The 23,201-nt window shown below is 49.3% G+C and overlaps 1 protein-coding gene across 5 annotated transcripts in view; it reads right to left on the minus strand.

Annotated features, from left to right (window-relative positions):
• Positions 1-23,201, minus strand: part of PLXNA4 (plexin A4) — a 498,163-nt gene that overhangs the window by 141,047 nt on the left and 333,915 nt on the right. For 4 of the 5 annotated variants that reach the window (XM_044428501.1, XM_044428509.1, XM_044428519.1 and 1 more), the window contains exon 5: positions 2,452-2,575. In XM_044428501.1, the coding sequence (XP_044284436.1) occupies positions 2,452-2,575 (124 nt within the window). Of the gene's footprint in view, positions 1-2,445; positions 2,576-23,201 lie in introns of all 5 variants that reach the window. The other variant, XM_044428536.1, reaches the window with a different exon arrangement.

Genomic DNA, 23,201 nt, shown 5'->3' on the forward strand with positions numbered 1-23,201 from the left:
CACACTTTGGGGTGGGTGGGGGGAGGCAGAGCCAAGCACAGAACAAATGTATTTATTGATTTATTAATTTGGTTTTTGTCCCCATTAGCCATAAGGCTTCCTGTTTAGCACAGCTCTTTCTCCAGTGCCTTTTTCTGCTAATTGTAGGTCAGGATAGTCAAGGATTTCGTTCACTCACATTACACTCCACATTAAAGCAAACCAAAGCAAACCGGATCCCCCTGTTCCCAGATGAATATGCAGATCTGAACTCTGTTATTATTTGATTCATGCTCTGCTCTAAATTTTGCAATGTGGATCCTGGCTCAAACATGTACTACAATGTATATCAAACCAAGTGATTTGGCTTTTAATGCACAGAAAATTGTATATTTTTAGGGTAACAGTTGGACAAAGCTACATAAAGCAACGGTGCGAAGGCCTGGACTCCTCCACCCCCGAAACTCTGCCCATGGGAGGGGAATTGGTTTTTCTCCCAGGAATTTTTGGAGAAACCAGAAAACATTTTTTCCTGAATTGTTCTGGTCCTGCCCCCAAACAGAGTCCAAATGTGTGTGTGTGTGTTTGCATGTGTGTGTGCACAGATGTTTAAATTGCAGATGGTACAAAATGAGACAGAACAGATGTGGAAATGACCAGAACATGGAGGAGAAAACGAATGTTCCCTAGACCCCTGTAGGTGAGGGCGTGTGCTCGCCATCCTAAGTGAGATGATGCTCAACCTGACCAGCTTAGCCTGGAGCTCTTCGGTCCAGTGGATACTCTGCACAACATCATGTCCTAAAGCACCTCAAGTTGCAGGTCTGAATGCTCCCTTTGGGGGAAAACCTCCTTGAACAGTGCAAAGCGAATGCCAGAGAAAAGCCTGGAGTCAGACCCCCCCCCCCGTCTTCCTGGCTTTCTGCTTGCAGAGGAGTTTGCACCCTGGGGTGAGATTTAAATGTGCAAACACTGCCCTTGGCACGCTTGTAGTAGTGAACGTTGGTTTGAACCATCCTGCTCCGTGTTACTTAGCAATGGGCAAACGTACGTGACTGAACTATTTGCTCAAAAATAACAGATCTTTCCATATGAGCTCCAGTAAGAATATTTCTTTAATAGGAAATCTTGTTCTGTGCATAGGAGTGTTTGCACATGTGCTGTTACTACTACTACTACATATATATATATATATATATATATGTATGTATGTATGTATGTATACACACACACACACACACTAATATATATGTTAATGTATATATACTGCCAGTGGCTGGAGCTTCCAAGAATAATCATAGAATCAAACTGTCAAGTCCCCCATCCTGATTCTAACCAGGCCTGACCCTTCTTAGCTCCCAAGATGAGGCAGGATCAGGCACTTCAGGCTGTGTAGAATGTAAAGAGGCAAGCAATTCTGAACTTGATCGTGAATTTGCAATGCAACCGTGGAGGCTGGCTAAAAAGGTGGGCATTCTGGGCAGTTGAGCTTCAACCAATGGAGCAATTCATCATGGAATTTTGGGGTTTGCTAAGGCTAACCGGCAGATGGAAATGTGACTATTGATGGGCTTTTTCTCTGGACACTGGACCCAAGATGGGAAATGACCACCCTATCTCTTCCTCATCCGCGGGAAGGGCTTTCCTTGTTTTTATGGAGTTGTTTGTATGCACGTTACATTCATCTATTACGTTCGTATGTTTTCAACTGTTTTGCAAGATAAGTGAATAGAAAGAAAGGAAGGGTTCTCTCTAAAAGAGGATGGAGGTTGTGCTTTGCATCAGAAGATCCAGGGTGCAGTCTATGGTGTCTCCAGGTGGGGCTGGACAAACTCCTGCCTGACCCCCTTGAGTAGGGATGTGCTAGGAGCCTGTGCTGGGAGGAGGAGCGCCATGGGCTCAGCTTCCTGGACTCCGACCCACTTTCACACAACTGTGAGTCCAAATGCCTGGCAGGCACACCCCGCGGTCCCCCCCTTCCACACCATGTGCCACCTTCTCTGTTTGCGCACATGATGCAGAAGAAGGCGCCTGGTCATGCCACTGGGGTCCCAAGACAGGGCTGAGCACAAGGGGAAGTCCACAGTTGCTAGAGAGATGCTTTGACGCATTGCTGCCATGGAGAACGCAGACAGTTCCAGGCTAGGTGGACGGAGGGTCTGACTCCCTATGAGGCAACTTCTGATGTTCCCATTTGCATTTACCAAAGAAATGTTCAGCCCAATGAGATGTGGGATGTTTCTAAGCCCATGGATTCCATGAGTTAGGTGCACCTCACCCTGAGTAGGTTTGGGATGCTGATGACTCATTCAGACCAGGAAGTCATCACCCAGGGGACACCTCACGTTCCCGTTGAGTTGGATGCATTGCTTCAAGCCCAAGGGTACCTTAAGCTTGCTGGTAAGAGGAGGGGAAGGCGGAACCAGGGGCTGGAATGTCTACAGGGATGAACAAGAAGCCAACCACGCTTACCATCACACTGTACTGCGAGACAGAGATGTTGTTGGGGTGCACGGTCAGTCGGACACACTGCTTCATTTCAGCAGCAAACCTCCTGGGCTCGCTGGACCGCTCGCATTGTTCTTTCCTTGTGCACCTGGGAGAAAGGGAGGGGAAACAGAAACAATTGGATGCCAGAAGTAATCAATGAGGTACCAACAAGCCTGGAGGGCCACTCTCCCTGTTAGATCTAAGATACAGAAAGAAGGTACAATTAGTCAGGAATTGCTTAGACTGTCCTACCTCAGACTGGCAGCCTCCAGCTGGGTTGGACCACAGCTCACACCATCCCCTGCCTGTGTGGCCTTAGTGGCTGGAGATGGTGGGAATTGTGCTTCAGCGAGTCTGGAAGGCCTTGGGTGGGGAAGGCTTGTTTAACATTTTATAGGAGGGAAGGAGCTGTGCTTTATATGAAGAAAAACCAAGCAGTAGCCAAGAAGGTCAATGAAAACGTGCAAAATGTAGGCTGTAAGTATGTCATGAGCTCATCTCTCCCTCTTTCCATTGCAAATCAAGGCAATAGGCTTCTCAGCTACAGCCTTTTATTGAGCTAGGTTGCCCAGTCAGGCTGGCTTTGCAGTAAAGAGTAAATGATAATCAAACTGTTAACAAGTAGCATCTATCAAAGCAGTGATTGCTCTTTCCCATGGCAGGAACTGATTCCAAATGGAAACCTCCTCCTCCTTCTCCTCCAAAAGGGGTTGGCTCGATCCTCAGGGAGGTTCGCACTGCTTGACATCAGGAACCCTGGACATTACTTAATTGGCCCACTCAGTTGGCTTCACAGCGATCCACTGGGTTGATGAAACTACTCTCCATTTCTCTTTCTAGCTCACCTTCAGGGTCTAAACTGTCAAGCTTGAAATGCTGTATTTGGAGAGAAGCAGGCCTACAACCTGGAGCCTGAGAAATCCTGCTTTCACACCAGAAAAGTTTAGCCATGAAAATCCCGTGTTCACACCAGGGACGGAAACAGGCTCATAGAGAACGTGGTAGAACTAATAGGATTTACAAGCCTGAGCCAAGCACCTAGGTGAACAGCACATGGCCGACATTCAACCTGCTCCCCCCACCCCGCACCACTTAAATTGAAAAGGTTCAGGGACACAAGCACATGTAATTAATATTAAACGAATCAAGAACGCAGGAATTGCCCTGCTGGATCAGTCTACGGTCCATCTAGTCTGTTCACAAAGTGTCCGTGGGAAACCCACAAATTGGGCATGAGTGCCACAGAACCTTCCTGCCCATGTTCCCCAGAAAACAGTTTCATAGGCGCACCGCCTTTGATACTAAATGGCCCAATGGCCAAGAGAACTAGTGACCATTGATAGCCATTGATATCATCCAGAAATTTTCCCAGTCCCCTTTTAAAGCCATCCAAAAGACCTTTTGCTACATCTCTGGAACTGAATCCCATAATTCACTTAGGCGCCATGTGAAGAAGTGCATCCGATCTCCCATCAGTCAGTTCCATGGGAAGACCCCACTGAGGTCTAGCATTACCAGAGGCAGAACAAAGTATTTTGTATTCCTCTTAGAGTTCCACAGGTTTGAACTACTAGGCGGAATACAGGATTAAAGTGTATCATTTTCTATTTCAAGTCTGATAAAATCAGGGAGGCACCTTGGCCTAGCTGGAGAAACGCCAGAGCAAGAGGCATGACAAAATCATGTACTGAAACCTGATTGGAGGCACACCTATGTGATTTTCATTCCAGCTACTGCTTTAAAGGTAAAGGTAAAATCCAGTCATGCCTGACTCTTGGGGGCGGTGCTCATCCCAGCTTCCTGGCCGAGGGAGCCAGGGTTTGTCCGCAGACAGTCTCCGTGGTCGTGTGGCCGGCATGACTGAACACCGAGGCGCACGGAACGCTGTTACCTGCCCACCAAAGTGACACCTTTTCATCTACCTGCATTTGCATGCTTTCGAACTGCAAGGTCGGCAGGAGCTGGGACGGAGCAACGGGAACTCACCCCGTTGTGCAGACTCGAACCGGCGACCTTTCGATCAACCGGCCCAGCAGCACAGTGGTTTAACCCACTGCGCCACCTGCATCCCGTAGCTACTGCTTTACATCCCTGCTTGATAGGAGCTGAGCAGGGCTGCCAGAGACAAGAAATGTTGGAGGGCAAGAATTCATTTTTGTTGCTATGTGCCATCAAGTCGTTGCTGACTTATGGCGACCCTACGAATGAGAGCCCACCATAACGGCCGATCCGAGACAGCTCTTCCCAATTCAAGGCCGGGGCTTCCTTGATGGAGGCCATCCATCTCTTCTCTGGCCTGCAACTTTCCAAAACATGATCATCTTCTCCGGGGATTTTGGCCTGCTCAGGATACGCTCAAAGTATGACAGCTCCCATTTTGTCATTTTTGCTTGCGGGGAAAGTTCTGACATGATTTGATCTAGGACCCACTTGTTGGACTTTCTGCTGGACTGGGGCATTCGCAAAACCCTGCTCCTGCTCCGTGCTTCCTGTGCATCCATTGTCTTGTGTCAGCTTCCAAATGTCTTGGCGACAGTCTACGCTTGGATTGATGACTGAGCCTGGGAACGCAAAGCTTTCCGCCATTTCAGTTTCTTCATTGAACTGCAAAGTCCTGCCGTCATGACTTTTGCTGCCTGAATGTTCAGCTGCAGTCCTGCTTTTGGCCTTTCTTCTTTCATTTCCGCCAGGAGCCATTTTGATTCATTGCAGGGCACTGTCTACGTGTCTTAAATTAGTCCTCAGCTCACCAAAAATGACATGCATCGCAACCACATGGAATCCCATGGGTTCCTGAGGAGCGTGTGCTGAAGAAAATGACCAGAGTCAACCCTGCCCATGGGAGCAGAGACCTAGGTGTTTAATTCATCCCGTTAGGCAAGCAATGCAGCCAGACTCTATGCAGGCTGGCCTACTATCAGGGGAGAGATTGATTTCCTAGAGATAAACTTAGAAAGAAGGTGAATATGTTGGGAGAGAGGTCAAGCAAGGGAACACCTGAGCTCAATAAGCTTAGAAAGGGCAGACAGAGGTGAGCTGAAGGAATTCTCACCCTTGCTGCCACGGGGGTCTCAGTTGGTGTGGGTGAGGTAAGCCCATGTGATTCTTTGCAATCCCCTTCTGCAAAATCGAAGCCCCATGACTTGTGCACGGTCAAATAGCTTCCTATTTCTAGCAAGATCTCTGGGTTTGGCAGACCTCACAAGGAAGGAGTATCCCAAGCTGGGAAGCAACCACGACATGTCCCTCTTGGTGCGCCCTTCTCCACTGTACCTGATATAAATCAAGATATGGCGCTTAGGAAATGGCTGATAGTTCCCGGGGAAGGAAGCAATTATGGCTTTTATCTCATAACCCGCATGCCTAGTGGGGCACAGGGTTAATATAAAAGGACCACTCCAACAGTTAGCTAATTATCATCCATTAAGCTAATGTAACAAACCTTCAAAGAGTGGTTTCAGTGGATTCTTCTGATATTAGCAGCGATATTCACCCCATTAAAATCCACTCTGAAGCTTAACTATGAGAGTTAAATGATTCACCCTTTCCCAAACTTTGATGTCTCTCTTGCCAAGTTATGCATATCTAGCTGGAATCTTTGGAGGAATTTCAAAAGAAAGCCAGGTATACACATGGCATAAATAATCCAAAAGTGAGCACTTTGGGGCGGGGGGGGGGGGAAGCAAAGTAGGCATGGCCTGATCCAGCTGATTGGCTGAGCTCCCAAGCTTGATTTACGGACATGCAGAATGAGCCACTTCAGACTGCACAAGCAACTCAAGAGTTCACAGCCCCACCACAAACTATGGGTTTTTCCCCTGGGTTGTTTGTGGCTAGCTCCCCATAGTTAAACCATAGTGCAGGGTTTGCATGTAATGACAACCCATGGGCCAGCATGAGCCAACGATAATGCAATGCGGTGTAGGGCTAGAGTGCGATATTTGGGTTCTCATTTCCTCTCTGTCATGAAGCCTGCTGGGTGACTTTGGGCCAGTCATTGGCTCTCAACCTAGCCTTCCTTGCAGGGTTGTTGTTGTGAGGGGACCTAGTAGTGTCATATAGGTACTTGAGGGGGTGCCATGCAGAGATGGGTCATGACCGTTTTTTCCCCTGCAGAGGAAGGCAGGAGGCGTTCCAATGGAGCAAAGATCAGGGAACCAAGATTTGGGAAGGATGTCAGGAAGCACTACCTGACGGTTAGGACCCCGAGGGTGTGGAACGGGCTTCCCCGGGAGGCAGTTGAGGCCCCATCGGTGCGGGTGTTCAAGGACGGGCTGGACGTGCACATGGTGGGCATGTCATGAGCAGAGCCAGCTAGAGCCGGGGGTCAGACTAGATGGCCCGGGAACCCCCTTCTGACTCGCTCTGTTTCTATGTTTCTAAATGGGGAGGACAACCTTTTAAGCAGCTTGGGTTCGCTGTGAATTGCAGCGTCATGGGGTCCGCCTTCTTGGGGTCCCACACACTACACGAGCAGCACCGCTTTCCCCTGCACGCCAGCAGGGGTCCGTGGGGAAGAAGGCTCCTCGCCAGGACGGGTGCCTGGCACACCCACGCTCAGTGCTCCCGTTCTGCATCCTGCGGCCGCCCTGGATGGGGAAGGTCGCTGGTTGCACGACTGGGGACCGCTAGTGCCCGGGGACGCCCTCTGGGTTCAGGCTGAGCATGAGAAGAAGACCATGGGATGGATTCCAGAAGGGCTGGTCCCCACCCTGACGTGTGTGCAGGGTGCCCGCATCGATCCAAGACGGGTGGATCAAGTCCTGCTTGTTTTGACACACCTGCTCGTTCATGTGTGTGCCTTGAGGTAACAGGGACTGCCTTTGGTATCTCCAAGCACTGGGATTTGGACTCCAGTTCCCATCACTGCAGCCAGCAAGGTCAGTGGTAAGAGACACCTGCTGCAATCGTCAACAGGTCCAGAAAGCGCCAGGTTAGGAAAAGCTAGTTTAGCCCGAAGCGTGGACTGTGGATAGGGAGCCCAGCTTACCAGTCCTGCTCAGACGGCACAGAAAGAATGCCCCGATGCTCCCCAGAACCGGTAGTGGTCCAGATAAGGAGCTGAACACGACAGTCGTCACTGTTGCCATAGCAACCATGCAGCCGATTTCAGCGAGCGGCTTCCAGCAAGCAGCACCTGTGGAGTTTTGCTCTTCAGAAAGCAAAACAAAACCCACCAGCCTTTCCCCCACGAAGCCACCGAATCAAGTTGCTGGGATGGTTTTCTCCACTGCCTGAGTTGCACTTGGAGGGACTGTAAACCTTTTAACACCCTCCCATTTCAGAAATATTTGTGATTTTTAATAGCCACGTTTGCATGAAATATTAATACTGTAGGGTGATACCCATTGCCAAAGTGAAGCAGGTACCAAACTGGAACATTGCCCCAAACAGAGTCCAAAGGGGCTTTCTCCTCCCTTCAGTTTGATAGCTGTCCAAAGGCAAGCTGTTAGACCAGACCAAAGGCATGTGTGATCCTTGCTTACAAAAGGGGGTTGACGGGATTAATATCACCAACCCAGCCCCGGCCGTCCTCTGCCTGATGCACGTTTTTTTATTATTATTATTAGAACATTTCCTGTGCCTGATGCACATTTTTTTATTATTATTATTAGAACATTTCCTCTGCCTGATGCACATTTTGCATTTTTTCCTGAGTCTCTAAGGGCTTAGGAGAAAGTGCAAACAGGAACCCTCCTTTTTCTGGGAAAAAGGAATTTTGATTGTATTTATTTATTTATTGCATGCATTGTCATGGAGTATGAAAACACCCATCAGTAAGTGAATGGACAGGAGAAATAGGCAGGTCAGGCTTACAACCCCCCCTGCACACAAATGACTCCATTTATCCTATTCTGCAAGACGTTTACTCCATTGATTTAGTCTCTATACCACCCCATAGCCATTCCTCTCTGGGTGGTTTACAAAAACCTTTCAAGCTACTTTTAAAAAAATCCGCCTTTTTTTTTGGAATTATGATGCTTGATGTATTCCTAACAATTGCTTCCAAAGCGCAGGCAGGACACACTGAGATCATCTCCGGAAGCACACGCTGAGTCGGCCTAATTGAGTCCTTTTGTCATCCCGGCCCTTTAAGTTTCCGCTGAACTTCTCTGAGCCGTTATTGGCAGAGGGTCAGGCCTGGCATCACTTCCTTGTGCCAGCCAGAAATTTCAGAGCCTGCCCCCTTGTGGCAAAGAAACCTTATCAGAATAGCTGCTTTAGTGCTGCAGACCTTTATTACTGCCCAGTTCCGCAGCCCGAGAAGCGGGTCCATCCTGGCCCCCGAGCTAAACTGAGCTTTTCTCAGAATGGAGCTGGCCGGAAGCATTTTGCAAAACTAGACTTGGGCAAGCCCCCTCGATTTCTTCTTCTAAAGATTCCAAATTCTCAGCAGCTGGAGCAAGACCATTCATCTTCCAGGATGCAGCTCCTGGCCCGATGCATACTTTCACCCGCAAGTTCCATCAGCCCTCACCAATGGTTCTGCTGGCTTGATGGGAGCTGTTGTCCATCCCTAGGACACAGCACTGATAGACCAGGGATGTCTCTGAAAAGCCCTTCTTATTTGAGGCAAAAAGAATGTGAGATCCTCTCCCTGGTGCAATCATAGGGTCAGTTAATTGCTGCTTTGCTGGGCATAGGAAAAGGTGGCCACGAGGTATTGTGCACTTAATGAAAGTGGAAGAAAGAGGAACCGGCAGATCCCTCCACCCAGCTCCGGGGGCTCTGATTGCTTCGCTCCGAGAAGTCTGGCTTCGAATCCCTGACAAGCACAGCGCTATTGTTCAAATAGGGTTGGGACAAACCCTTCCAGAATCCATCCTCCAAGGTCTGCGGATTTCCTCCTGGGCTTGCCCTGGTCCTGCAAAGCGACCTGGGCCAAGAGGACATCTGGGGATGCCTGCAAGCTCCTGGCTGCACCCCCAGCAAGCTTCCTCTTCAGGAGCAGCTGCAGGATGCAAAGGACAGGCGCTGCAAGGGGGGTACCGGCCGCCTCCCCCGGCCACCAAGCATCTTCTCTGCCTGCAGCTGCCTGCAGTGGCACTGGATGCAGAGATGGCCCCGAGGGCCAGACACCGCCCACAGGGATCGGTTCTCAGGAAGCACCCAGCAAGCGCCGAGCATCCTCGCCAGGAACGGGACCCTGGGCCGCTACAGGAGTCCGGGAAGCCAGATCCAGGGCATCTGACAGCTTTTCTGCATAAAACTGATTCCTTACAGACCACAAGTTGCAACTGCGTCTTTTCCTGCCATGTCGTAGACCAGGAGGCTTCAGCCATGGGCAGTATAGACATGAAATATGGATAAAGAAAGGAGCATGGTGGTTTCCATGCCGGGAATCGCTGTGGACTGGGCTGCTGCGGGGCTTTTGCTTCCTACGCCGAAGAGGCATTGCAAGCGGGGATTGCCCCTCCAAGGAGCGGGGGGAGCCAGTGCACAGGCCACTCCATGCTTCTTGTCGAGGGATTAGCTCAGCGCCCTGCTGGGGTGGGGAGATGGCGTTCACCCCTTCCGAGGGAGGAATATTTATTTATCCAAATAAATCCAAACAGGGGCACTGTGGCAGGTGAAGAGCTGAAGCCCCGGATCCTCATGGACTGGTCCCGATCAGCACCCTCCACATCCATGTCCACAGCCCTAATCGGAGCTGCTGCCTATTCATTTTCAAACCCTCACTCCAGGGCTGACTATGCGACAAACACCCTGCCTTGTTCGGTCTGTAGTGCCATTGTCCTTCCGCATTTATTTATTTATTTATTGGATTTATATCCTGCTGTTTTCTTACCAAGGACTCAAAGCAGCTTGCATCCTCCTGCTGCTCGCCATCTTATCCCCCCAACAGCAACCCTGCAAGGCAGGCCGGGTTGAGAGTCTGTGCCTGGCCTAAAGTTGGCTCCATGGCTGAGCAGGGACTGGAACCTGGGTTGCCCAAGCCCAAGTCTCACACGCTCAACTGCTGCACCACACTGGCTCTCACTCCCTCATAAGCCCCCTTTTGATGGGTCTGTGCTCTCCACTAACTCACTGATAATTCCCACAAGGTATGGCAAGGTCTTGGGCTCTTGGCAAGGGCCCATCCCCTGTCCAGAGTCTCCAGGGTCCCTTCCCCTGCCTGCCCACCCCCCTCGCTCTGGCCAGACACCCATGGTAGGGCATGCGGGTGATGCCAGAGGGTGACCTGGCATCATCAGCCTTCTGCCCCTGAAGCTATTGAGGGATGGAGAGGGAGAAGTCAAGCAAGAGAGGCCACTGCTGATCGGGGTGGAGAACCCAGCTCACTGAGGAAGGGGCCCCTCAAGCGGGCTTGCCAAGCGCTCCCCAAAACCCGACTGGGGGACGCTCTCGTCTTGGAATAGATCATGCGCTCGTTCCACATATTTCCTGCCTCTTGAAAAGCACTTGGGATGCTTTAAACCTCAACCTGAGCCAACATGCTTTCATTGATCCATTTATTTTATTTCTGTATCTCCCAGTAGCCGCGCAATTTACACAAATTAATGTGCAATTTACGAATACCTCTTTAGCCCATGAGTTGCATGCACGGCTCATTCGCCCTGCCCTTGGCTAGCAAGTTGACCTCTCCTTTCTGAAACAAACTTCTGGGTAAAAGGGCAAGCATGCCGGGGGGTGGGGGTGAGGCAGAGAAAGCCCGGAGAAGCCCACGAGCTGGCTCTGTGTTTCAGGAAATTTATCTCGGCTCCAAATCAAGCGTGACCAGGGCCCTTTGACTGCTAAGCTGCAGTGTCATCAACCTCAAAGAGTAGGAGGGAAATGAGATCGGGTTTGCTTTTCTTTCCCTCTCTTTGCAACCCTTGTTTCGTTTGCAGATCCTGGCCTTTCACCCAGGAAGGAAAGATGCAATTTTACAGCTTTGGCCTAAGCATAGCAAGAAACGTGCTTTGATTGCAGATCGCTGGTCCACTGACGGGAGTTTCAAGAGCTGCCGATCCGGATCCTCTCGGCTTAGGGCTGAACAGAAACCAGACACACGTACACACAGAAACAGCATAGTCAGACACTCCTTTGCCTAACACCCCATGCATTTGACATCTATATTCATGTGTAAATACAGAATTTATCAGCAAAGGAGCCACAAATCTTCGAGGCTGCAGGGCAAGCATATTGAACTTGGAAACCTGGATGATTTTGCCCCTGGTTAGGCGAAGAGGGAGGGGAACACCTGATGCAAGGGATTGATAAATGTTATAAAATTGGTTCCATCCACATTTCATGGACTTTCAGGTCCCTTTCATCGCCCACTCCTTGACAGAATCAGGTTGTGCATAAATGAGTATGTACACATTGTGCATCTTTTAACTTGCCCCCTTCCACACATGTACAAATTCCTCCAAAATATTCCAACTTCCCCCAAAATGTCTATTTTTGCATGTTAAGCCATGGGAGGGGGAGCACATTTTCAGTAAGGATTTTAACAGCTTTAAAGTAAGACTCAACGGCCAAACGAGTCGTCTTCTGTAAGCAGAAGGGGGATGGGACCACCACGACCATCCCTTTAAGTCACCAAAAGCCCTGGGATTGCAACTTCAGACCCCACTCCCCTGTACAGCTCATTCTTGCTCAGATAACCCTACTGCTTCCCTTGGCTGGTTGCCACCAGCAGCCTTCCAGCAGAAAGTACAGAAAGAGATGAGAAGGGAAGCAGGGACTTTCCACCAGCCATTTGGCAAAAGTACGCTTTTTTTTTTTTTTCCTCTGCCCTCCTCATCACTTGTTCCTTGTATGCTGGGCCTTTAGCCATTGTAAGCTCGATGGCACAGCAGGTCTTGATTTATGGAGTGTGTGTTCAGCCCAGCAGACTTTTTGGCTGAGCAGTAGCACAGAATCCTTTCAAAGCACACACCCATGTGCCACAGAGAGGTACATTCTGATGCTCATCTCACGGCAAGTCACGAAAAGCACCCACGTTCCAATGCACATCCTCATCCCCTTTGGGAACATGGACACCTCCCCTGTGGAACTTGCCCTGCTAGCAGCAGCCCACTGCCTTTTCCCAAGGGGGTGCGTGCAGCACCAACCCTTCCCAACCCCACCTCGCGGCAACGCCAGCATCTAATGCTCACCATCAGGTAGTCTTTGAACCCAGAGGCTGGCTGCCACTGTTCCTAGTGACCAAACTCCTAGCCCTCATGAATCCCAGAAAGCCACACACATTTCCCTGCCCTGATTCTGAGGCTTGTTTAGGTGCGATACGAAGAAGTTCTTTCCGTTGTTTAAGCCTGTTTCCCTGAATGACTGAGTTCCTCTAATCTAGGAGATGATTCATTTTCTGTTCATTTACTCTTGACACTCCACTGAGAATTCTTCACCAAACAAGCCCAGCGTCTGTGAGTCAAAGGCAGCCCTTATTCCATGCAAAATGACTCCCACAATAGCCGGAGTTCTAAATTGATTCTGAAGATCAAAGATGCGTCTTTTGCAAGCTGAATTGATTCCATTTCTGCTTGTCCATGTGGGAGGGACAAGGAATTATCCAAAACACTGGAGGCCCCACCCTGAGTCCCGGAGGCCTGCCACCAGCCTCTTACATCTGGGCTCCGGAAGATCCTTTAAAAATGAGTATTTTCCCTGCGAAATCTATGTACAGTCAATACCTTGGTTTGTCATTTCTGAATATTACTGAGGATATTAATGCAATAAAAAGTTGCAAATAAGAGTCTTGTAAATCAGTTTGAAAGCAAGCAAGCAAGCGGGTTTCTAACACTCACGTCTGTAGATTATTAGGACCAATCCCTAATGCTCAGGATTGTGCGAAAGCTTTTTATGGTGTGTTAGGCTGCATTTTATGAATTCCTTTAAACCACCCAGTGCGCTTTACCTAAATGGAGATACAGAAATGCAACAAATAAAAATAAATAAGAGCAATGGACTCCTGAAGAGCCACACAGACTACAATCAGGCCACCCTGGTCTTCTAGGCCTCCCAAGACTGAGGATTGGAACATCTCCTTGGCCCTGGAAGCAGCTGAAGGCTCCAGACCAGCGTGACCTGGTCAATGGTCCACCCGAGCCAGGAAGGAATAAAAAGAACTTCCTATTCAGCTTGGGGTCCTGCAACAGCCGGGGACTGGCCCTGATGGCCTTCTTGGCCCCTTCCAACTCTGCTCTTCTGTGATTCCATGAACAGCTCTGCTTGTCTTCTCTGGCCCCGCTCTCAGTCTGCACATCTGACCTCGGGTTGCCAAACCCACCACTGTCTGAAATCCAGCCTTGGAGCTCTTTCCCTGCTGCAAGGGAGGGGGCTGCTGAGCAGTGGTGAACTTCTGCCAGAAGACCTGACGGCCATTTTCAGGGGGGGGGGCAGGACCACAGTTCAGGGGTTCAAGCCAGTCTATCTGGGTCACAATCCAGCCTGCCAGAATTCCGAAGAAGGTCAGCCACTCTTATCCCTGTCCACAACTGATGGGGTGTAGCTTTCCCATCTCTCGGAGATGCTTAACATGGAGTCCTGGCCTGAGCAAGGGGTCAGACCCAATGCCCTTCATTGGCTACTTCAAGCCCTACACTTCCATGAATCTCCGATTTTACGCTCCCTTTGTGCAAATTCGCATTCACACAGAGCAAGCCGCAGTTGCATGAGGGAAGGGAGGCCGGTCACAAGACGAACGGCAAGACAATATCTGGAGGATTCTGGTGGACAAGCAGCCCTCATCCACCCATCAACAAAACCCACACAATTCACCTTTTAATGCACAGTTACCTAATCTGACTGTTTCCAGTCGTGTAATTAACAGAAACTCCGCCATCTGAATTCACGCATCTTTGAATTTTGCAGTGTTGGTTTCCAATTTAGACCAGTGCAGAATGGGGGCAAAATGTGCATGTGAGGAGAAAATACAGGTGCGAATACGTATTCACTGAGGCCACTGGAGGACAGGTCCCTTGTGGTCACACCTGGACCTGTGGCCTGGCTGGAGTCCACCTGCAGAAGAAACGCTGCAAATTCTCTGGAACCCCTGCCTTGGGATTAGGTTGGCTCCTGCATTGCGTTTCTGCTGGGTCTTCTAGCTACCCACAGTTTTTGCATATTGCTTTCTTCCTTTTACCTGCTTTATCTTTTATCTTCTGCAGTATGAATCTCTATATAAAGGTTGTAAATACATGCAGACAGACACAAAATATATTACTGAAAGTAATGGTAAACATACATTAGATTAAGAAAATAGTTTGCAAGGGGAAAAACACATTCTAGGCAAAATTAGATCCAGTGACGCACATACTAGAAGTGGAAACAGTTGTCCATATAAATTTAAATGCAATTTTTAAAAAAAATCTCAAAGTTTGTGACTTAAGACTGCAAAAATCGCAACATTTGGGGAAAATGGAATTCAACATTAGAAAAATGAGGGAGTGAAATTCTATGCTTTCTCCGTGTGTCTGGAACCTGTAGGGTTACTCAGGGTCCTGACACTGCAGGAAAGGATCATTTCTGCTTGTCCCAACCCCAAATATGCCCTGCAAGGGGGAAACAGGGCTTGCCAGGGGGCTGGGAGAGAAGGGGGCTGGGGACAAGGTCATACACTGACTGACCAGATAAAATTCAGGGGCTGAAGCACAGGGGCTGCCGGCATGTGATTTAGACCTGCCTCCAAGTTCCAAGGCCTCCATTCACTGAAAATGGCGGCGGTGGCGTTCTTTTCCTGAGAGAAGCTGACCCTGAAAGATGTCCTTAGTGGACAGAACCTTAAGCACTAGGACTCCTCCTCACGACTTCCCTCCGTGTCCACATGAGACCTGGGAATTTAACCATACCTGCGCTGGCGTGGGCATCAACTCCGGAACAAAGTCCGCACCCGCTTCTCCTCGCTCAGCACCCAGGACAAAGAAGAAGAGAACTGGAAGCAGGTGTGGGGTCTTTCTTGGGGTTTCTTCCTCCTGCTCCAGAGAGGGGCATGGCTTCAAGCGTTTTCCCCCAAGCCAAAAGCCCTCTGCTCATTTTGGTTTCCACCAAACTCAGAGATGGCCAGCCAAAGGGACTCTATGGGTGCACGTGTGGCAAAGAACAGCTGGTTTTGGGGTGCCCAGCCACATCTGGAGGCACTGGGGAAGGAACAAGGAAGACCGCAGCCACCGAGAATAATGCGTGCGTGGTGGGACCCTGTTTTCCTGGGGAAGAGGGCAAGTGCGGACGAATCCAGAGTCGAAGGCTAGCTCTGAAACAGGAACGCTTATGCTGGGTCCCGCTTTACATCAACCAGCAAAGGTTTATGAGAGAGCAGCTTGTGCTTTCTTTCTCAGAACATTGCAAGGCTTGCGAAGGCTGAGGTTCGTGTGAAACAGGAACAGCCATGCCAGCTCAGACCAAGAGGTCCATCTTGCACAGCAGCTTGTCGATAAAGCCACCAGTGCGGATTCCGCATGCAGGGAATGAGCTCAACAGCCCTCCTGTCTGGAATTTTATTTTCGGTTGCTTTCCGAATTGTGCCGAGCGAGGAATTTGCCTGCTTCATTTCTCAGCATCTCTGGTTCAAAAGCAAGCAGGGAGCTGGGAATGGAAGGCACTTCTGTCCGTGGCCACAGGAAGTTGTACCAAGCAGAGGAGGTGTAACTGGGCAGGATGGGGCAACGATCCCCAGAAGACAGCTGCAGGTGAACAGAGACTTTCAGAAAGTTGGTCTGAATAAATGACTGAGTAGTTTCATGCCCCCGGAAGACTATTGCCCGGAGTCCTTTTCCCCGGCCAAGTTATCTGTCTGGCAAATTACCATGATTTGCCATTGGATATGGCTTGGCCGCATGTGCCACGGAAGCAAACCTTCACAAGGAAAGCCCTAAAGCTGCCTTTAGTCCATCTGCCATTCTCCGCATAAGGTCAGCGCTGTCTCTCTAGAAGTCATCCTCAATTTACAGCTGAGGGAGATGAGGCAAGAGGAGGAGGTGGGCAGACATGCCAAAGACACAGAGAGAGTCTGAAATTTGCCCTTCTTTCCACAGAATGTGAGCAATTTTCCTGCAGGAAAAGGGGATTTTCAGAGCGCTTCGGCTACACTCGCTTGTAAAGTTTAAGGTCACTTCCAGCAATGTTTTGACATTTCCAAGTATCCCCTCAGGGTTTTATGGATAGGAACGCTACAGATGTTGAACTATGGATACCACTGACCTTAAACTTCATGCTATGATGTAAGTGATTGTTGAATTCTTCCAGATCCCTTATCCACTGTGCCTCACATCCCCACCCCTCACCCCGGCCTCCATCGCCAAACTTCTGCACTCTGTCAAGGATGGAACTCTGTTAAACTTCTTCCTCTGTCATTCTGCTAGAGAGCAGGGAAACTTGTCCGCATCCACTGGAAAGGACACAGGTAGGGTGGAAAACCCGTCAATTTCAGTTACCCTGTTTCTTATTTTCACCGTGCTTGTAACCTTATCTTCACTTGTAGATGCATTTTTGCATCCACAGCAAAAATCAGAGAAGAGTTTATACTGAATGGAAGTTTACGTCCAGTTGAAGCACAGTGGTGGAAAGACTCTGGAATGAGATCCTGCCAAATAGCCCTGGGTCAGAATGAGCTTGTGTGCGACACACAAGCTGCCATTCATCATCTCATGAAAAGCGAGTGCAGAAAGATATAAGACCAAGATCCTGGGTCCATCCTTGGGTCATTAAAAATCTGAAAAGTTATTGATATCTAAAATCTGAATGTCTCTGTAGCTGGATTGCTGTCACCGACCCAATTTCAGAGTTCACCTCGCCATTTGGATCAATAGCATGAAGTTAATAACTCCGATGATGCGGTGTTCTATCAACCCTAGATTCTTCTGTCATTAGAAAAGTAATTTCCAGTATTGATTTATGTCTATCAGGGCTACTTAAGTGTACAAGCAATAACATACGGAGAGGAATACTCCAGATACGCTGACACGATTCCTCACAGGAGGGGTGGGGCGGGCGGAAATAAGTCCTTTCACGTTGGATCATTGAGCTTCTTGGGTACAGACCATGCTGGGAAGACAGCCGTTGATCGATACGGGGGGTGAAGACGAGACAGGTTGGGAACTATTGGTTATCCCTGTGATATGCAATGGATAGGCAAGGGTTTATTTATTTATTTAACTCCCAACAGGTTAACAACAGCACTCTTGGTCTCCTCCATGTGGCCTTGCACTATCTATCTATTAATTATTTATTTTAAAAATCTCATCCCACCCTAATAGTTTGTTTATTTATATTGATTGATTGATTGATTGATCGATTGATTTATAGCCTGCCTTTTTCCTACAAAGGGCTCAAGGCAGCTGACATCATTCTCCTCCTCCATCTTATCCCCACAACAACAACCCTGTGAGGTGGTTGGGCTGAGAGCCTGTGCCTGGCCCAAAGTCACCCAGTTGGCTCCATGGCTGAGCGGGGACTCGAACCCAGATCATCTGGGTCCCAATCCCAGCTCTTAACCACCACACCACACTGGCTCTCAGTGTTCCGTAAGCTTCTAATTGTATATGGGCCAGACTTAGTGGCCCTCATCTGTCAGATGCACAGTTGGCTAATGTTAGAGTTTTCGGATATAACCCCAACCTTTGCTGGCAAAGATATTGATTTGCCGCAACGAAAATGAGTTTGTTTTTGTGGATGCAGGATGCCTGAGTTTTTCATTTATGGGGTGCCACCCAGGCCACCTCCTTCTCTTCTACCGCCTCCCCCCTTTCAGTATTCTGTTCCTGGCTCTGTATGGTGGACTTCCAGGTTTAATCCTGAACTAAGATGACCCCAGAAGCCTGAGCTCTGTTTGCCCCCGCTGTACGCAGTACTGAAAATCATGTGGCCCTTTCCACATAATGAAGTTTTTTCTTATGCCTGCTTTAATGGGAATCCTTGCAAACCCCTGTAAGGGAAGCCGGAATTCTTACCTCCATCCCACATGCTGAAGCTATCAGGGCCCTGGCAGAGGTGCTTGCCTTGGGCCACTTAGGAGGGCAATGAAGCCGGAGGGGACGGCACGCCCAGGGGAGGAGAGCCGGGGGGGGGGGCACTTGGGCTTCTATATAGTTGCGTGGTTGCATTTCGACTGCTGTTTGCGATGTCCAAAACAGGCTTGTCCAAAATGCTTTGGGCCATAATCAGAGGCTTCCCATAAGAGCTTTTTAATTTTTTCTCCTTGGCTCTTGTTTCGCATAGTGGGGTGGCCATGTGTCCTGCTTTGCAGAGGACTGTCCTTCCGTTTGCAGCATTGTGAGAGGAGGACTCTCGGAAGGAATCCACTACTGGGTGAGCTGTCCCGTTCTAGTCCAGTTTAACAGAAGGAAGGACACCTGCACCTTGACATTGGCCACCCCTAGTGGTTACCACCTGCAGAGAGGAGAGGACTGGCACATAGCAATTCCCCGTTTTCCCTTCCAGGGGAAGAATGGATGGAAGGATGAAGGAATGGACGGACGGACGGACGGATGGATGGATGAGAAAGCTGTTGAGTGTGCTGGAAATTTGCTGTGATGCCTGTGCAAAACATCTCCAAAAGAAAAATAGGTGGGGGGGGCTACGCATTCCCTTCTTGCAGCTGTCCGATAAGTGCATGAGGGAAGCAAGCAAGAAATCGACCCGGATTCTGGGGGGTGGGGATGGGGGAGAGAGAAAAACTGAAATTAGGGCATCAAAGCAGCCAAGCTAATGCCCCCCCCCCCCCAGGGCCTGGGGGCCCACCCCCCCCCCCCCCCGAAAACTTGGCAGCACCGAAGCATCTGGGGAAGATCACATCTCAAGTCGGGCTGCCGGAAAAATTTGCTTCCCTTCTTTTTTATCAGTATTTGCTGAGTGGATGTGGATGCCACGCTGGGTTCCCAAGCTTTGCAAGTGATTCAGGGACTGTCCCAAAGGAAGGGCTACAGATATAGCTACAACAGAAATTATTTTCAACAGCAAGTGCATATTTGAAAAAATGTGCATGAAAAATTGAAAAATACAACCGGAAGTTTGTTTGTTTCTAGACTACAGAGCAGCCTGAGCTTTCTGCTTAACATGCTTTAATCAATGGGAGAAGAAGGTGTGCATTTCAAAAATGCACACCTTTCATGCACACTTTGGGGAAAATATACATGAAAATATGTACAGATTTTCATAAGAAAGATTTAAAAGGCAACACTCTTGATACAGACTCACATCCAAATGAGATTTGAGGTGGATTTCTGAGCATTTCGGCAACTTCAAACCCTGCTGATTCACATATCCCTGTTACCCAAGTCCAAATCCGGTCTGATCATTCAAGTTGTGAAGTTCCTAAAGTAGGTGGCTGGGGGAAAGAAACCGCCTTTCTTGTCTCCCAGCTTTTATGACAACTGCTTGCAAAGTGAGTGGGGATAACAACACTGACCCACCTTGCAGGGTTGTTGTAAAGGTGCCTGAAATAGCTCTGTGCCAGAATTGAAGCTGGAGAATATTCATCTCATGTTAAAAATTCCCATGTGGCAGGACGCAAGGGAGTCACACGGGGGCAAATCCCCTCCCCACCCCTGGCCCTAACTTGCAGCTCCCACACAGTGACCCTGGCATACTGGTGCCTTGATTGATGTCTAAAGGTAGGGGAGAGGCAGGCAGGAGATGCCCTGACTTTTTACCTCCAATTGTATTAGGTGCTCACAAGATATAGGAGTGCTTTCCAGCACTGAATCTGGCAACACTGCTTGAGACAATGCCTGTGAAATGTTTTGAATGCACTCAAGTACTCTGTCTAAATGATAATTAATGCATTCAACTATTTCCATTTGTCACTAATTAGCCTTTTCATGCAGCTCAGAATCCACTGCCATTGTGTCTTTCCGGATGAAGAGCACAGTAGAACTATTCCAACCCGCTGCCTCTACCTTCCTTGCAACCGGGTCCCATGGGAGGCACAGATGCCTGGGAGTTTAGGGACAGAAAGAGGTATCCTGCTGTAGCCCAGAGCCCTGCCTGGAAGGGCTGGATCACCTCTGGCACAGCCAGGTTGGATCCATTAAGGTAAGGTAAGATAAGGTTCTCAGTGGGGTAACCTATACAGGACGTGGGCAGCTCACAGCTGCCTGAAACTCGTCCACAAAGAAATGTTGTCTCAGCAACATGTAGAGGCCCTTTGGAGCCTCCTGAAGGCTGGCAGGCTGAGCCTGTGGTTCGCCCTGCCCCTCTGAGGAGCTGTCTGTCTCTTTAAGGGCCATTGTTCAATTCTGCATGTGGACAGCAACTGTGGCACAGTGGTGCTAAGAAGTGCACTGGAGGCGTGCCTTCTGGGTCATAGGAGCTTTTGATTTCTATACTGCTCAGTACAGAAGCTCTCTGGGCAGATTATTGGATGAAGGCTTCTCCCCCTCCGAGGTCTTCTCTAAGCCAAAGTGGAGGATGAGACCAAAGACTAATACACTGGAGGGGTGTGAAGCAAAGGCTGCAAGGCTTACAACACTTGGAATACAAATACCATCGGAGACTGGGATGGAGTGCATAGGACCATTACGTCCAGCATCTAACATTAACTAACTCCACCATTCATGCTATGCTTGCCCAGATCTTTCTTTCCCAAGGAAATCCCCTCTCTTTTGAGACTGGCCATCTCTGGAGCTGATTCCATGCAGCTAACTCTGGGAAGGACATGCGGAAATGCAGATGGGTATACACCGGCCCGCTGTCAGCCTGTCCATCTGTCCTTCCTCAGGGATTATGGTTTAAAATTCTGGAGGGGGTGCAGAAGATGGCAGCAAAAATGATCAAAGGGAAGGTAGAGCGACTTGCTTCAGAAGAAAGGCCAAAGTCATCGAGTGTTTATTAGCTCAGAGTGAAAAAGGAAGAAGAAAGGAAGCAACGGAGTGGAGGATTGAAGCATGATAAAATCACAAGAGGATGAATACAGGAGGGTATCCTTCACCTCTGGGAACAGCAGACTTTGGTCCTGCAAAAGCTGTCTGGGAGGAACGGACAGCCCCTGTGACGGCGGAAGACCAGGGGCCTGGCTGCTCACGCTGGCCCCCAGCTCAGCCCAGGGCTGCTGCCAACCCTGTCAATTTGCCAAACGAGGGGCAAGATGCTAATTGCTCCAGCTGCTAATCTATTCAAATGCATGCTAATAGAAACTGAATTGAGGCCCTGATAAATCGCCCTGCTCAGGCGGCAGAACCTCAATTCTGCCTCCTCCTCAGCACCCTGTTATCTCTGTCCCCAGGTGGGATGCCTCCCTCCATGGCAATGGTTTAATAAGAACAAACAGACCTTCTCTCTCTCCCTCTCTGTCACACACACACAACCCCCCTCTGCAGAAGGGGATATGGAGGGATTTCCAAATTCCCGTCCCTAAAATTCAGAATCTGAATTTAAAGCCAAAGCAAAATACCAAGACGCTGTGAGTTCGCCCCAGTGCAAGCAAACGTCCCCGTGCAGGACCGTCGGGTTGTTTCAGTTGCTAGCGGCAACATGGGAGAAGCAAAGGCGCAGACCTAGAAAGATGACGTGCTCCCAGGCCCCGAAACTGCGGGCCTTCCCTTTAAGTGCTGCTGCCATGATTAATCATTCCTGTCCAGCACACCCCCAGGAAAGCTCCTGCAGAGCACACGTGTCTCTTGCAGGTGAAGGAGCCGATGACTCAACCTCTCCTCCCATTTTAGCTCTCCTTCATTCAAGCCGGAAATGTTTTGCATGCAGATCCAGGGAATTCTGTCCTAAGATGAATGGAGGCCTGTCCGCTGTTGGAGGGAGGACGGGGGCTCGTCCACTCAGCCTGGCCCCTTCTCAGTGGAGCAGAGATGCATCCGTGTGACATCCGAGGGGCCGAGGACAAACAAGATCACAGCGCATGCATGCGCACCCAGGTGCATACACACATGTGCAGACACGCATGCTCTCTTCTCTGATGCTGGGGAAACTTGCACAAAATCGCGATACGGGACCTGCTGCCTATGGGATAACTGGAAATGGGGAAAAGCAAAAATGGCCACAGGGACGGGCAAACAGGCAAAAGCTGAAGTTGCCAAAGGTCTCAACATGCTTTAACGTGTCAGTATCAGACGGCAGACTCCTTTTTTTTCTTTGCATGACTATTTTCCCAAACAGACGTATCAGTTGTGCACATCGTTGAAATGCGCACATTCTTCCCTTGTGTTTGTGCATATGGCTTAAATATATGCATACCTGTGACTCATCATCCCCACCATCATTTGCAAATGCAGAAATATATGAATTTCGGGGCGGCGCCGGGTGGGTGTGTTCCTAGGTAGGCCTAAGATGGCTTCTGCCTTTCCCACATTTTGGGTAAGCCTCGTATTGTCTTTCTTCCGAAGCCTCCAAGACCCTAGACCTCTCCAGTGTATAAGCAAAGTTGGGCTTTTTGCCTGAATATGTCTTACTTCACTTGCCAACAATTTATTTATTTAACTTCTATACTGCCTGTTAACCAAGATAGACTCTCTGGGTGGGAGAGAAATGTGCCCATTCCCATCTCATTCGCCCATTCCCCCAGTTTACAGAGATCCTTTCAGAGCTCCTCACAGTCTTTTGGTTTTTTTAACTGATCTAAATTATTCAGGGACCTCAGGAAACTTGGACACTTCACTGCTCACTACTACTTCCAGATCATTTATCAAGGAGTAGAAAAGCATGGGCCTTAATACAGAGCCTTGTAGGACCGCAACATTTACATCCATCCACTGGGGGAAATTGCCATTCATTCCCACTCTTTGTCTTCTGTCCTAGAACCAGTTAGTTACTCATAGAATCGTAGAACAGTAGAGTTGGAAGGGGCTGTTGCAGGACACCCTGTT

Source organism: Varanus komodoensis, unplaced genomic scaffold (genome assembly GCF_004798865.1).
Source record: "Varanus komodoensis strain SLA01 unplaced genomic scaffold, ASM479886v1 scaffold1, whole genome shotgun sequence".
NCBI classification, from domain to species: Eukaryota; Metazoa; Chordata; class Lepidosauria; order Squamata; family Varanidae; genus Varanus; species Varanus komodoensis.